Source organism: Salmo salar, chromosome 17, assembly GCF_965601325.2.
Source record: "Salmo salar chromosome 17, fSalSal1, whole genome shotgun sequence".
In the NCBI taxonomy this organism is placed as follows: domain Eukaryota; kingdom Metazoa; phylum Chordata; class Actinopteri; order Salmoniformes; family Salmonidae; genus Salmo; species Salmo salar.
The window spans coordinates 86,057,361-86,074,525 of record NC_138307.1 but is presented as its reverse complement, the minus strand read 5'-3'; the positions used below and the strand labels follow the sequence as shown (position 1 = coordinate 86,074,525).

The following is a 17,165-nucleotide window of genomic DNA, read 5'->3' as shown; positions in this document are numbered from 1 at the left end:
TTAGGAGGGATGTGATGTTCATGTTAAATGGGTGTCTGCCCCCTTTAAGAGCCCCTGAGACTGGGATAAGGGAGAGATGACCAGATAGAGAAACCTGTATTTGCAAACAAAGGACAGAATGTACATTTGATATCTGACTTTTTAACTTACAACAAATAACTTTAACTAGGACCTAAGTTCTCGCCAAGGATTTACTTACTGGTGAAAGAGTTATTTAATATTACACTTGTTGCCAATCCATGGGAGCATCTGCTAAATGACTACATTGTAATGTAAATTTAGTGCTATGTATATTATGTAGGTTATGTATTTGTTGTGTTGTTTCCTGTTTGGTCCCCGAGAAGAGTAGATCATTAGGAATCCTAATTAATGCTAAATATGAGGCCTTATTTGACCTTATTTGGTCATATTTGACCTTATTTGACTCTACTTTCTTATTTGGATGGATACTACATGTACAAGTGGTTAGGGTTGGTTGGTAAAGGACTCTATTTTCAGGTTATTTCTGGTTTGGGTGTGGGTTACCGTGGTGATGTGTGTATATGTCCATGGAGGTACAGTTCAAAGGACTGAGGCTCCTCCTCCTCATTTGACTAGGCGTGCTGATTAGATCCACTAGTTTCATTTGAGATATCTTCATTTGATTGGACATTGCTTCTAGTGTAGCATAAGCTAAATATTTGCTGTCACTATTGGAGGAACAATGCGTTTCAGTTCAAATGTAAAGCAGTTTGTTCTCCTTATCATTGTTGGAATCTTCTTGCTTCTGGGGTATGTGTTTTTCTATATTTTATGTAATTACTATGCATGTGCTATGTGTGTATGTAAATGGTGTTATTTTGGAACAGCTAAATCTGTACTAAATAAATTGAAGTTGAATTAAAGTGATGTTATAGTACAATTTCATGTCAACTAAGTGTACTGAGTAAAGTATACTGACCCACCTAAAAGTGTTTGTAATACCCACCTTATCTACCCACCTTAAACTGTACTTGAAAGATTTTATTTGAGTGTTCTCTATATACAGTCGGTGAATTTGTAGTGGCACTGAAAGATAATTGCAAATAGTAATGTTGCTAGCATATCCCATGTATACTAAAGGTGCACTTTATCTAGCTTTGGTGTACTATGTCAGTATACTTTTCATGGTTGTATTTTTATATACTATGCATGTATTTAATGTTACTTAAATGGTGTTACTTTGGGACACCTACATTTAAAGTAGAATTCAAGTAGTGTTTTTGTACTATTTCATGTCAACTAAGTGTACTTTGCGTGCTAATTTGTCCCACCTTAAAGTATACTTGCAATACCCACCTCATAGAGGATCTGAACCAGAAAAACAACTTCACTGGTTGAAATCATCCTGTGGCATCAATATTAGTCAAACACTGATTCAAGGGCCAAAGTTGACTACAAAGTGTAAATAGCATAATTCTGGTCTTAATAAAGATAGTATCTTCCAAAGATTTGCAATATTTAGGGAAAACTATGATGTTCCTAAATCCTTGCATAATGTCAGTCTCTGTAATAGCGTGTGGTTTCATAGCGTAGTGGGCTGAAATGCTTCCATGACAGACTTGAACTGATTCTCTCCTCTCTCCCCAAAGGTATGTGGTCTTCAACCACTTCAATGAAAGGCAAAACATGTAAGCTCAAGTTTCTGTTAATTTATTACACCCTAATGAAGCTATAATGTGATGTGGATTTTCTGATTGATTCTTATTCACAGGGTTTGGTTTGACACTTCCAAAATACATATCCCAGTTGATGAGGACCAGAGGAACACCAGGTTAGTTGATGTCTGTGCCTCGATCTAGGTTGGGCAAAATTAAAAATGTCGGTGTTCGCTTTAGCAATCTCACTAGTATAAAGACCTCCTCCATTCCTGCCATTATTGAAAGAGATTGTGATACCTCACATCTCAAAATTGGGTTACTTAATGTTAGATCCCTCACTTCCAAGGCAGTTATAGTCAATGAACTAATCACTGATCATAATCTTGATGTGATTGGCCTGACTGAAACATGGCTTAAGCCTGATGAATTTACTGTGTTAAATGAGGCCTCACCCCCTGGTTACACTAGTGACCATACCCCCCGTGCATCCGGCAAAGGCGGAGGTGTTGCTAACATTTACGATAGCAAATTTCAATTTACCAAAAAAAAAACAATGACGTTTTCATCTTTTGAGCTTCTAGTCATGAAATCTATGCAGCCTACTCACTCACTTTTTATAGCTACTGTTTACAGGCCTCCTGGGCCATATGCAGTGTTCCTCACTGAGTTCCCTGAATTCCTATCAGATCTTGTAGTCACAGCAGATAATATTCAAATTTTTGGTGACTTTAACATTCACATGGAAAAGTCCACAGACCCACTCCAAAAGGCTTTCGGAGCCATCATCGACTCAGTGGGTTTTGTCCAACATGTCTCTGGACCTACTCACTGCCACAGTCATACTCTGGACCTAGTTTTGTCCCATGGAATAAATGTTGTGGATCTTAATGTTTTTCCTCATAATCCTGGACTATCGGACCACCATTTTATTGCGTTTGCAATCGCAACAAATAATCTGCTCAGACCCCAACCAAGGAGCATTAAAAGTCATGCTATAAATTCTCAGACTGCCTACCCAAGGACGTCAGAGGACAAAAATCAGTTAACCACCTAACTGAGGAACTCAATTTAACCTTGCGCAATACCCTAGATGCAGTTGCACCCCTAAACTAAAAACATCTGTCATAAGAAACTAGCTCCCTGGTATACAGAAAATACACGAGCTCTGAAGCAAGCTTCCAGAAAATTGGAACGGAAATGGCGCCACACCAAACTGGAAGTCTTCCGACTAGCTTGGAAAGACAGTACCGTGCAGTATCGAAGAGCCCTCACTGCTGCTCGATCATCCTATTTTTCCAACTTAATTGAGGAAAATAAGAACAATCCGAAATTTCTTTTTGATACTGTCGCAAAGCTAACTAAAAAGCAGCCTTCGCAAATGGAGGATGGCTTTCACTTCAGCAGTAATACATTTATGAACTTCTTTGAGGAAAAGATCATGATCATTAGAAAGCAAATTACAGACTCCTCTTTAAATCTGGGTATTCCTCCAAAGCTCCATTGTCCTGAGTCTACACAACTCTGCCAGGACCTAGGATCAAGGGAGATACTAAAGTGTTTTAGTGCTATATCTCTTGACACAATGATGAAAATAATCATGGCCTCCAAACCCTCAAGCTGCATACTGGACCCAATTCCAACTAAACTACTGAAAAAGCTGCTTCCTGTGCTTGGCCCTCCTATGTTGAACATAATAAACGGCTCTCTATCCACCGGATGTGTACCAAGCTCACTAAAAGTGGCAGTAATAAAGCCTCTCTTGAAAAAGCCGAATCTTGATCCATAAATTATAAAAAACTATCGGCCTATATCGAATCTTCCATTCCTCTCAAATTTTTCTGAAAAAGCTGTTGCACAGCAACTCACTGCCTTCCTGAAGACAAACAATGTATACGAAACGCTTCAGTCTGGTTTTAGACCCCATCATAGCACTGAGACTGCACTTGTGAAGGTGGTAAATTACCTTTTAATGACGTCAGACCGAGGCTCTGCATCTGTCCTCGTGCTCCTAGATCTTAGTGCCGCTTTTGATACCATCGATCACCACATTCTTTTGGAGAGATTGGAAACCCAAATTGGTCTACATGGACAAGTTCTGGCCTGGTTTAGATCTTATCTGTCGGAAAGATATCAGTTTGTCTCTGTGAATGGTTTGTCCTCTGACAAATCAATTGTAAATTTCGGTGTTCCTCAAGGTTCCGTTTTAGGACCACTATTATTTTCACTATATATTTTACCTCTTGGGGATGTCATTCGAAAACATAATGTTAAATTTCACTGCTATGCGGACGACACACAGCTGTACATTTCAATGAAACATGGTGAAGCCCCAAAATTGCCCTCGCTAGAAGCCTGTGTTTCAGACATAAAGAAGTGGATGGCTGCAAACTTTCTACTTTTAAACTCGGACAAAACAGAGATGCTTGTTCTAGGTCCCAAGAAACAAAGAGATCTTCTGTTGAATCTGACAATTAATCTGGATGGTTGTACAGTCGTCTCAAATAAAACTGTGAAGGACCTCGGCGTTACTCTGGACCCTGATCTCTCTTTTGAAGAACATATCAAGACTGTTTCAAGGACAGCTTTTTTCCATCTACGTAACATTGCAAAAATCAGAAACTTTCTGTCCAAAAATGACACAGAAAAATGTATCCATGCTTTTGTTACTTCTAGGCTGGACTACTGCAATGCTCTACTTTCCGGCTACCCGGATAAAGCACTAAATAAACTTCAGTTAGTGCTAAATACGGCTGCTAGAATCCTGACTAGAACCAAAAAATTTGATCATATTACTCCAGTGCTAGCCTCCCTACACTGGCTTCCTGTTAAGGCAAGGGCTGATTTCAAGGTTTTACTGCTAACCTACAAAGCATTACATGGGCTTGCTCCTACCTATCTTTCCAATTTGGTCCTGCCGTACATACCTACACGTACGCTACGGTCACAAGACGCAGGCCTCCTAATTGTCCCTAGAATTTCTAAGCAAACGGCTGGAGGTAGGGCTTTCTCCTATAGAGCTCCATTTTTATGGAATGGTCTGCCTACCAATGTGAGAGACGCAGACTCAGTCTCAACCTTTAAGTCTTTACTGAAGACTTATCTCTTCAGTAGGTCCTATGATTAAGTATAGTCTGGCCCAGGAGTGTGAAGGTGAACGGAAAGGCTGGAGCAACGAACCGCCCTTGCTGTCTCTGCCTTGCCGGTTCCCCTCTTTCCACTGGGATTCTCTGCCTCTAACCCTTTTACAGGGGCTGAGTCACTGGCTTACTGGTGTTCTTCCATGCCGTCCATGGGAGGGGTGCGTCACTTGAGTGGGTGTAGTCACTGACGTGGTCTTCCTGTCTTGGGTTGTGCCATGGCGGAGATCGTTGTGGGCTATACTCGGCCTTGTCTTAGGACGGTAAGTTGGTGGTTGGAGACATCCCTCTAGTGGTGTGGGGGCTGTGCTTTGGCAAAGTGGGTGGGGTTATATCCTGCCTGTTTGGCCCTGTCCGGGGGTATCATCGGATGGGGCCACAGTGTCTTCTGATCCCTCCTGTCTCAGCCTCCAGTATTTATGCTGCAGTAGTTTATGTGTCGGGGGGCTAGGGTCAGTCTGTTACATCTGGAGTATTTCTCTTGTCTTATCCGGTGTCCTGAGTGAATTTAAATATGCTCTCTCTAATTCTATCTTTCTCTCTTTCTGTCTTTCTCTCAGAGGACCTGAGCCCTAGGACCATGCCTCAGGACTACCTGGTATGATGACTCCTTGCTGTCCCCAGTCCACCTGGCTGTGCTGCTGCTCCAGTTTCAACTGTTCTGCCTGCGGCTATGGAACCCTGACCCGTTCACCGGACGTGCTTGTTGCACCCTCGACAACTACTATGATTATTATTATTTGACCATGCTGGTCATTTATGAACATTTTAACGTCTTGACCATGTTCTGTTATAATATCCACCCTGCACAGCCAGAAGAGGACTGGCCACCCCTCATAGCCTGGTTCCTCTCTAGGTTTCTTCCTAGGTTTTTGGCCTTCCTAGGGAGTTTTTCCTAGGGAGTTTTTCCTAGCCACCGTGCTTCTTTCACATGCTTTGCTTGCTGTTTGGGGTTTTAGGCTGGGTTTCTGTACAGCACTTGGAGATATCAGCTGATGTACGAAGGGCTATATAAATAAATTTGATTTGATATAAACTGAGAAATTCTCGCAACAAGTCATGGTACTTGATACTTTTAATAAACACTCCTTTCTATTTCCTTAATGTTACCCGTTAGATCATTTTCAGAGATGACATCACTTCTATGGGCTAGGTGGGACGGTAGCGTCCCACTTGCGGGACACAGCCAGTGAAATATCAGGGCGGCAAATTGAAAAACAACAAAATGTAATAATTCAGCTTTCTCAAACATACGACTATTTTAAACCATTTTAAAGATACACGTCTCCTTGATGTAACCACATTGTCCGATTTCAAAAAGGCTTTACAGCGAAAGCAAAACATTAGATTATGTTAGGAGAGTACATAGACAAAAATAATCACAGCCATTTTCCAAGCAAGGACATGTGTCAATAAAACCCAAAACACAGTGAAATGAAGCACTAACCTTTGACGATCCTCATCAGATGACACTCCTAGGACATTATGTTACACAATACATGTATGTTTTGTTCCATAAAGTTCATATTTATATAAAAAAACAGCATTTTGCATTGGCGCGTGACATTCAGAAAATATTTTGCCTCCAATACTGCCTGTGAATCAGCACAGCAATTTACAAAAATTCTTATCATAAACGTTGATAAAATATTAAACTGTTATTCAAAGAATTATAGATGAACATCTCCTTTATGCAACCGCTGTGACAGATTTCAAAAAGGCTTCACGGGGAAAGCACACTTTGCAATAATCTGAGTACTGCGCTCAGAAAAATACACCAGGCTATACAGATACCCGCCATTTTGGAGTCATTTAAAATCATAAATAGCATTAGAAATATTCACTTACCTTTGATCTTCATCAGAAGGCACTTCCAGGAATCCCAGGTCCACAATAAATGTTGTTTTGTTCGATAAAGTCCATAATTTATGTCCAAATAACTCCTTGTTGTTTGTGCGTTCAGTAAGCTATTCCAAATGTAGGAAGCGCACCGAAAATTTCACGACAAAAAGTTATATTTACGTTCGTTGAAACATGTCAAACGTTGTAAAACATCAATCTTTAGGGCCTTTTTAACCTGTTAGGGCTAGGGGGCAGTATTGACACGGCTGGATAAAAAAACGTACCCGATTTAATCTGGTTACTACTCCTGCCCAGTAACTAGAATATGCATATAATTATTGGCTTTGGATAGAAAACACTCCAAAGTTTCTAAAACTGTTTGAATGGTGTCTGTGAGTATAACAGAACTCAAATGGCAGGTCAAAACCTGAGAGATTCCTTCACAGGAAGTGGCCTGTCTGACCATTTATTGTCTTTCTTTGACATCTCATTCCATTACAAAGGATCTCTGCGGTAACGTGACACTTCCCACGGCTCCAATAGGCTCTCAGAGCCCGGGAAAAACCTGAATGTCGTCATTCCAGCCCCAGGCTGAAACACATTATCGCCTTTCTCAAGTGGCCGATCAAGGGACTGTGGGCTTAGGCGCGTGCACTGGCCGCCCCCGTCTTTGTGTTTTTTCCTCTGTTTGCCGAAAAGGAGATTCCCGGTCGGAATATTATCGCTTTTTTACGAGATAAATTGCATAAAAATTGATTTTAAACAGCGGTTGACATGCTTCGAAGTACGGTAATGGAATATTTAGAATTTTTTTGTCACGAAATGCGCCATGCGCACGACCCTGATTTACCATTTCGGATAGTTTCTGGAACGCACGAACAAAACGCCGCTATTCGGATATAACGATGGATTATTTTGGACCAAACCAACATTTGCTATTGAAGTAGAAGTCCTGGGAGTGCATTCTGACGAAGACAACAAAAGGTAATCAAACTTTTGTAATAGTAAATCTGATTTTGGTGAAGGCTAAACTTACCGGGTGTCTAAATAGCTAGCCCGTGATGGCTGGGCTATGTACTTAGAATATTGCAAAATGTGCTTTCACCAAAAAGCTATTTCAAAATCGGACATATCGAGTGCATAGAGGAGTTCTGTATCTATAATACTTAAAATAATTGTTATGCTTTTTGTGAACGTTTATCGTGAGTAATTTAGTAAATTGTTAGTAAATTCCCCGGAAGTTTGCGGGGGGTATGCTAGTTCTGAACGTCACATGCTAATGTAAAAAGCTGTTTTTTGATATAAATATGAACTTGATTGAACAAAACATGCATGTATTGTATAACATAATGTCCTAGGGTTGTCATCTGATGAAGATCATCAAAGGTTAGTGCTGCATTTAGCTGTCTTCTGGGTTTTTGTGACATTAAATGCTTGCTTGAAAAATGGGTGTCTGATTATTTCTGGCTGGGTACTCTGCTGACATAATCTAATGTTTTGCTTTCGTTGTAAAGCCTTTTTGAAATCGGACAGTGTGGTTAGATTAAAGAGAGTCTTGTCTTTAAAATGCTGTAAAATAGTCATATGTTTGAGAAATTGAAGTAATAGGATTTTTAAGGTATTTGAAAATCTCACACTGGCTGTTACGTAGGTGGGACGATTACGTCCCGCCTAGCCCATAGAGGTTAACTTAGAACTTCAATAATATTCCAACCGGACGATTCCAGTGTCTTGAAAAACGTTTTGGAACACAGCTACCTCCTCACGTGAATGAGCGTAATTGTGGCCTGTCATTCTCTCGGTCATCAGACTCCAGGAGGTCTTGATCGCTCTCTGTTGACTGCAAAAGCCTGAAACACGTTCTAAAGACTGTTGACATCTAGTGGAAGCCTTAGGAAGTGCAAACTGAACCCTAAGTCACTGTATACTGAATAGGCCCAGTCTTGAAAAACTACAATCCACTTCCTGGTTGGATTTTTTTTCAGGTTTTTGCCTGCCATATGAGTTCTGTTATACTCACAGACACCATTCAAACAGTATAAGAAACTTCAGAGTGTTTTCTATCCAAATCTACTAATAATATGCATATTCTAGTCTCTGAGCCAGAGTAGTAACCTGTTTAAATTGGGTACGTTTTTCATCCGGCCGTGAAAATACTGCCCCCTAGCCCAGACAGGATAACAGAGATGTACTGTACACAGTTACTAATGGTGAGCACCAATAAGGATGTGAACAAGTCACATTGTGATATTGGTTCATAGTTGCTGTTACCCTACACTATTATGAAAGAGAGCATACATGACTGTTCCTGGAGGAACAAAACCATCTCATAGGCCTTCAACGTAGCATACTTAACGGCCTGCTGATGGGCCATCAACAAGCTTCCCATTGCTTTCAAACTGGTTCAGAGGTTCAACTGGATAAAACCAACAAATTATAGTCCCACTAAGAGCAAACCAACAACCATTAGCTTTGGTTCCAACAAACCCAGACCCATCAGAAAATCCCAACCCCATGACCCAACTAGCAATTTGGATCAGTCTGTTGTTATCACAATGGCATGCATAAAAAAGGGGCATTTTCTTACAGTTTGTTTGCTATAGTGAAATCAAGGTTTGATTATTTGTTCCATAGTATTTTTTCCATTTGTTTTGGTTGTTTTCACTTTGTGAAAAAATGGTTTAACAAACTACAATACTTAATCAAAACCATATGTGTGTATCGGACGTCACACTACTTGCTTAGTGAGTACCAGTTCTTCCTGACTTGGCTCACACTTGGAGCCTGTTGGACGTACTACCAAATTCTTTAAAACAACATTGGAGGCGGCTTATGTTAGAGAAATGAACATTCAATTCTCTGGCAGTAGCTCTGGTGGAGTCAGCATGCCAATTGCACACTCCCTCAAAACATGAGACATCTGTAGCATTGTGTTGTGTGACAAAACTACACATTTTAGAGTGGCCTTTTATTGTCCCCAGCAGAAGGTGCACCTGTGTAATGATCTTTAATCAGCTTCTTGATATGACACACCTGTCAGGTGGATGGATATCTTGGCAAATGAGAAATGCTCACCAACAGGGATGTAAACACATTTGTGCACAACATTTGAGAGAAATAACATTTCTGAGATGTTTTATTTCAGCTCATGAAACATGGGACCAACACTTTACATGCTGCGTTTACTCACTGAGTGTACAAAACATTAAGGACACTGTCTTTCCATGACATAAACTGACAGGTGAATCCAGGTGAAAGCTATGATCCCTTACTGATGTCACTTACTACATCCACTTCAATCAGTGTAGATGAAAGGGAGGAGACAGGTTAAAGAAGGATTTATGACTCGAGAGAATTGAGACATGGATTGCATATGTGTGCCATTCAAAGGGTGAATGGAAAAAACAAAAGATTTAAGTGTCTTTGAACGGGGTTTGGTAGTAGGTGAGAGGCTCACCGGTTTGTGTCAAGAATTGCAACGTTGCTGGGTTTTTCATGCTCAACAGTTTCCAATGTGTATTAAGGTTAAACCATCATGTATTGGTTCTCTCATTGTGTCTGTGAGTAGGCTATCCATGAACTATCCATTAACAATTATGTTTGTTGAAATAAAGTTATGCCGACAGAAAATTCCCAGTTGTCCTAATGGGAAATCAGCATGCAGTTGTCTGGACTTCATAAAATCGATATGACATTGATATCAGTTTGAAAAAAATGCAACTGACATCGATATAGAGTTTCCATATCGGTGCCCATCACTAAGAGCTACACAGATACTGTATGTGTATTATGTATACTGTACAGCCATAGCTGTCATTAATCATTGTACTATGTCTTTCTACTCATACAGCCTGAGTAAGCCCATATTCAGGAGCAGAGTACAGAACATCGTCTCTCCAGAAAGGTGTGTATCAGTATTTTACTGTCCCATCATTCACCATTTGGCTGGCAACCCAAACTCCATGCTCCTGGCCAAACTCTACGCCACGCCCATGGGCGTTAGTTTCTTCACCGCAATGAATCTGGCTCTGAGTACATCAGCAACAATTTCTAGAACAAAACAATTAGTGGAATTTAAATGTAGTTTTTTTTATCCACATGGATGAAAATCTCTTGCACATTTAACTGCCAACCCAGACCCAACCCCTTCCCCTCCCCGAACACAAGGACACAGACAAACAGTTAAATATTCCACCAGACCAGCCATCAAACCGCAGACTCCAATCTCAAGCAGACAAAATCCATTTATCAACAAACAACATGCAAAAAAAAAAACTCTAGATCACCGCTATTCTACACACAGAGACACATACAAAGCTCTTCCTCACCTTGCATTTGGCAAATCTGGCCATAACACCATCCTCTTAATTTCTGTTTATAAGCAAAAACTCAAACAGGATGTACCAGCGATACGGAAGTTGTCCATAGCAAACAGTAAGTTTCAGGACTGTTTTGCACTGATTGGATTATGCATCGACAACGTCGTCCCCACAGTGACCGTACGTACATATCCTAAACAACAGTCATGGATTAAAGGCAACATCTGCAGTAAGCTAAAGGCTAGAGCTACTGCTTTCAAAGAGTGGGACACTAATCCGTAAATCTCACAAAGCCCTCAGACGAACCATCAAACAGGCAAAGCATCAATACAGGATTAAGATTGAATCGTACTACACCGGCTCTGTTGCTCGTCAGATGTGTCAGGGCTTGGAAACTATTACGGATTACAAAGGGAAACCCAGACGCAAGCTGCACCAGTGACGCGAGCCTAACAACCAAGCTAAATGCCTTCTATGCTCGCTTCGAGGCAAGCAACACTGAACCATGAATGAGAGCACCAGCTGTTACGGACAACTGTGTGATTACACTCTCCATAGCCAATGTGAGTAAGACCTTTAAACAGGTTAACATTCACAAGGCTGCAGGACCGGGATGGATAACCACGACATGTACTCAGAGCATGCGCTGACCAGCTGGCAAGTATCTTCACTGACATTTTCAACCTCTCCATATTTATGTGTTCCCTGATGTGGAAGAGCCTGGAGGTCACTGTTAAGATCCTCTTTTTCCACAATGACTTTGACTTTGACTTTGGTTGCCATTTACTTCAAATTCCTTTTTCATGTTACACTTCGTCAATCTTGGAAAGATACATACATTTTGTGGCGACAGGTAGTGGTTAGAGCGTTGGGCCAGTAACCGAAAATGTTGCTAGATCTAATCCCTGAGCTGACAATGTAAAGTTTAGTCATTCTGCCCCTGAACAAGGCAGTTCCTAGGCTGTTCCTAGGCTGTTATTGTAAATAACAATTTGTTCTTAACTGACTTGCCCAGTTAAATAAAGGTTAAATAAAAAAATAAAAAAAATTGTCTTATGTGACATTAGATAGTGTGACAGCCATTTGCTCTGATCTGTCTATTCTGTCGAGATACATAATACAAATGTTGAGTTACGTAGAGTACCAGTTTGGACACACCTACTCATTCCAGGATTTTTCTTTATTTTTACTATTTTCTACATTGTAGAATAATAGTGAAGACATCACAACTATGAAATAACACATATGGAATCAGTTAAGAACAAATGATTATTTACAAGGACATCCTACTCCTTCTTCCCCGTCAGGGAATTGAACCCCGGTCTCCTGTCCGCACTACACAGGGTTTCTTTAGCTAAATAGCCCAGTACTGTACTGCCGACCGTCACGTTGTACAGCGCCACATTTTCCGTTCCATCCTAACAGAAACCCAGAGGTTTTTTCATTTTTCATGGAATAGAAAACACCGTAATATTAATCAAATGAATTACTAATTCAAAAGTTACCAACCCCAAGTCAGTCCTCCACAAACATTTCATCGTTTAATCGTCAAATGATTATAAATGACGTGGCACACGCCGTAGTGTAGACTTTTTGTCTTCCACCAAAACCAATACCAAACCAATCAGGTGGTTGTTTTCGAAGCTTTGGACGTCATTGAACACATGTTTACGATAAAGCGATACAAGCATCGGCACACTGCTTCAAAATAAACTGCTTAGCGATTTCGATGCAGGTGTAACGGTCGTCGTATGAAAGGGACCAAGGCGCAGTGGGTTGAGTGCTCATGTTAACTTTACAAACCTCAATCACTCTAACTTAAAGGGTCTTAACGTAACTAAATCTCACAGCCTCTGGAGAACACACCACTACCTAATTACCAACCCCCCAAATCAGTTCTCCACAAACCTCATGTTTACATCCAAGGGTGAAACCACGTGGATTAAAAAACTACACGGAAATTATACAAATGTTATTATCGCAACCACCCTTATACATTTTTTTTAAAAGCAACCTAGATTAGACTGGGTTGACTGGAACGAACTACAAAAATCTCTGAAACTGGAAACACTTATCTCCCTCACTGGCTTTAAGCACCAGCTGTCAGAGCAGCTCACAGATCACTGAACCTGTACATAGCCCATCTATAATTTAGCCCAAACAACTACCCCTTCCCCTACTGTAATTATTTATTTTATTTATTTTATTTTGCTCCTTTGCACCCAATTATTTATATTTCTACTTTGCACTTTCTTCTACTACAAATCTACCATTCCAGTGTTTTACTTGCTATATTGTATTTACTTTGCCACCATGGCCTTTTTTGCCTTTACCTCCCTTATCTCACCTCATTTTCTCACATTGTATATAGACTTATTTTCCTACTGTATTATTGACTGTATGTTTGTTTTACTCCATGTGTAACTCTGTGTTGTTGTATGTTGTCGAACTGCTTTGCTTTATCTTGGCCAGGTCGCAATTGTAAATGAGAACTTGTTCTCAACTTGCCTACCTGGTTAAATAAAGGTGAAACAAAATAAAATAAAAAAAATGGGCCTTTAATTGCAAAACTATTGAGATCATAATCAGTACAACACATTCCAGCTTGATCTGTATATCTGTAAACATTGAGATCATAATCAGTACAACACATTCCAGCTTGATCTGAATATCTGTAAACATTGAGATCATAATCAGTACAACACATTCCAGCTTGATCTGTATATCTGTAAACATTGAGATCATAATCAGAACCACACAGTCAGGTTTGATCTGTATATCTGTAAACATTGAGATCATAATCAGTACAACACAGTCAGGCTTGATCTGTATATCTGTAAACATTGAGATCATAATCAGTACCACACAGTCAGGCTTGATCTGTATATCTGTAAACATTGAGATCATAATCAGTACAACACAGTCAGGCTTGATCTGTATATCTGTAAACATTGAGATCATAATCAGTACAACACAGTCAGGCTTGATCTGAATATCTGTAAACATTGAGATCATAATCAGAACCACACAGTCAGGTTTGATCTGTATATCTGTAAACATTGAGATCATAATCAGTACCACACAGTCAGGCTTGATCTTGTTCTGTTTCTTTAGTCGTACTGATGTGGTGGCAGTCACCCCATGGTTGGCACCCATCGTCTGGGAAGGAACCTTTGACCCTGACCTCGTCGACATAATCTACAAGTCCATGAACCTCACCATAGCAACCACAGTGTTTGCCGTTGGAAAGTGAGTAGCCTACAACTTTTCCCAAATATTCAAAAGGGAAGTTAAACTATCATTATTTTTACAACATTGAAACTACACTGAGTGTACAAACATTATGAACACGTGCTTTCTCCATAACAGATTGACTAGGTGATCCAGGTGAAAGCTATGATCCCTTATTGATGTCACTTGTTAAATCCACTTCAATCAGTGTAGACGAAGGGGAGGAGACAGGTTAAAGAAGGATTGTTAAGCCTCGACACAATTGAGACATGGATTGTGTATGTGTGCCATTCCGATGGTGAATGGGCAAGACAACAAAAAACCACTCAGTGTATGAGGACCTAACCAGCTAATGTCACATGGCAGGTAATACAATATCATGATGTCATGATTCACAGCTTGGCTAAGATTTGAATAACTGTACTTTGTTTATTTCCTGGTAGACTGTAATTTCTGTTCAGAAACGGTTAAGTAGGTCCTATACAGTCCTATGAGAATGACCATACAGTTACAGAGGGTTTCTGGCATCAGAATCGCAGGAGCCTGATACTGCCATTGTGCACTTGAGCAAGGCACCTTAAACCCTTATGTTATGTACAGGTAACTGACAAAATAGTGGAAAACACTAGTAAATGAGGGATACAAAGTATATTGAATGTAGGTGCTTCCACACAGGTGTGGTTTCTGAGTTAATTAAGCAATGAACATCCCATTATGCTAACGGTCATGTATAAAAAGGCTGGGCTGACCATTATTTCAGTCATTCTTTTTGCTACCATGGCTATGCCCCCAGATCAACAATTTACAGGGCACAAGTGGTCATCTAATGGTTTGATGAGCATGAAAACGATGTAAACCATATGCCAGTCACCAGATCTCAATCCAAATGAGCCTGAGATAGTGTTTCCACCACCATCAACAAAACACCAAATTATCCCTCCGATAGAGTTTCAGACACTTGTAGAATCTTTGCCAAGGTGCATTAGAGCTGTTCTGGTGGCTGTTGGTGGCTGGTGGTGGCCCCAGGTGGCTGGTGGTGGCCCCAGGTGGCTGGTGGTGGCGGCCCCAGGTGGCTGGTTGTGGCGGCCCAATGTGGCTGGTTGTGGCCAAAGGTGGCTGGTGGTGGCCAAAGGTGGCTCGTGGTGGCCCAAGGTTGCTGGTGGTGGCCCAAGGTTGCTGGTGGTGGTGGCCCAAGGTGGCTGGTGGTGGTCAAAGGTGGCTGGTGGTGGCCAAAGGTGGCTCGTGGTGGCCCAAGGTTGCTGGTGGGGCCCAAGGTGGCTGGTGGTGGTGGCCCAAGGTTGCTCGTGGTGGCCCAAGGTGGCTCGTGGTGGCCCAAGGCTGCTGGTGGTGGCCCAACTCTCTTATTAAGTACCCTTTATGTTGATGTTTCCTATATTTTGTCAGTTACCTGTGTGTCTTTAAATTCTGACAGATACGTCCGCTTTCTCCAAGATTTCCTGGAGACAGCAGAGAAGCACTTCATGGTCGACTTCAACGTGCGCTACTACGTTTTCACTGATCGTCCCGATGATGTTCCATCAGTGAACCTGTCCCAGGGGAGACATTTGAGTGTGATCCAGGTCCCAGGTTCAAACCGCTGGCAGGAGATATCAGCCCGGAGGATGGAGATCATCCAGACAGCCATCGAACGTCAGATCAGCAGGGAGGCCGACTACATCTTCTGTCTGGACGTGGACAGCAAGTTCCACGCTCGCTGGGGGGCCGAGTCTCTGGGCAGGCTGGTTGCTGTGATTCACCCATGGTTTTACCAGCAGACCCGTGACCACTTCACATCCGAACGGCGCCCAGCCTCGACAGCCTACATCCCCATGGATGAGGGAGACTACTACTACGCCGGGGCTGTGTTCGGAGGGTCCGTGGAGGATGTGTACACACTAACAAAGGTATGTCGGAACCAGCTTGAAGAGGACGCGAGGAATTCCATCGAGGCTGCCTGGCAGGAGGAGAGTCACCTCAACAGGTACCTGCTTTACAACAAGCCCAGCAAGCTGTTGTCTCCAGAGTACCAGTGGGATGACAAGAAGACCAAAACCAATGAGGTCAAAGTCATTCGCTTCTCTTCCATCGTTAAAAACTATGCTGAAATTCGTCCCAATGAATAGGACTTGGAAGTGGATATTCGACCGGCAGAAGAAAAACGTAATTTAGGCATAGTGCTTGAAATTAATTGATTATGGTTAATGTTAGGTTAAGGTTAAGTTCAGGTATAGTTTCACTGAGGTTTGGGTTAAGGTTAGGGAAAGGCATAAAAGGTGACATTGGGTATCTGTACAGCTGCCTGGCGCCACTCATTTTCTGCCATAAAACTATTATTTTAAATTGTATCAGTTAGTTTGTTGTAGTTTTGGGATAAAAACGTTCTTCCCTTATAAGAAAATATTTGTTTTTTCATTACCTTTTTCATCCTGTATTCTGTAGCCTATCTACTGTGTATGTTGATTACTGGGAACAATCTCAATAAATATATATATTTTTAAAAATATTACGATTGTGTATTTTTCTTGAAATAAATATTTAACCACTTTCAGAATGTTTGTGTATTTCCCTACATGTTATATTTTCTATCACCTAACTAAAAACAACTTTTCCCCTTTGACAAGGATATGAGGTGTATGATTAAAACCTCTTAAGGATCCGCCCCTTTTTAAATTTTAGCCTAAAATGAAGCAAGGATATGCATACTCTTGGTACCATTTGAAAGGAAACACTGAAGTTTGTGGAAATGTGAAAGGAATGTAGGAGAATATAACACATTAGATCTGGTAAAAGATAATACAAAGAAAAAAACAACAACATTTTTTTGTATTTTTTTGGTACCGTCATCTTTGAAATGCAAGAGAAAGGCCATAATGTATTATTCCAGCCCAGGCGCAATTTAGATATTGCCCACTAGATGGCAGCAGTGTATGTGCAAAGTTTTAGTCTGATCCAATGAACCATTGCATATGTTGAAATTTTGTATCAAGACTGCCCAAATGTGCCTAATGTGTTTATTA

At 41.0% G+C, this 17,165-nt stretch overlaps 1 protein-coding gene across 1 annotated transcript; it reads left to right on the top strand.

Annotated features, from left to right (window-relative positions):
• The first annotated feature begins 214 nt into the window (after positions 1-214).
• On the top strand, positions 215-16,645 carry LOC106591072 (globoside alpha-1,3-N-acetylgalactosaminyltransferase 1). Its single transcript, XM_082963359.1, has 6 exons — positions 215-771; positions 1,611-1,649; positions 1,733-1,792; positions 10,449-10,596; positions 13,943-14,166; positions 15,581-16,645. The coding sequence occupies exons 1-6, from the start codon at positions 704-706 to the stop codon at positions 16,269-16,271; spliced, it is 1,230 nt and encodes a 409-aa protein (XP_082819485.1). The 5' UTR covers positions 215-703; the 3' UTR covers positions 16,272-16,645.
• The last annotated feature ends 520 nt before the right edge of the window (positions 16,646-17,165 follow it).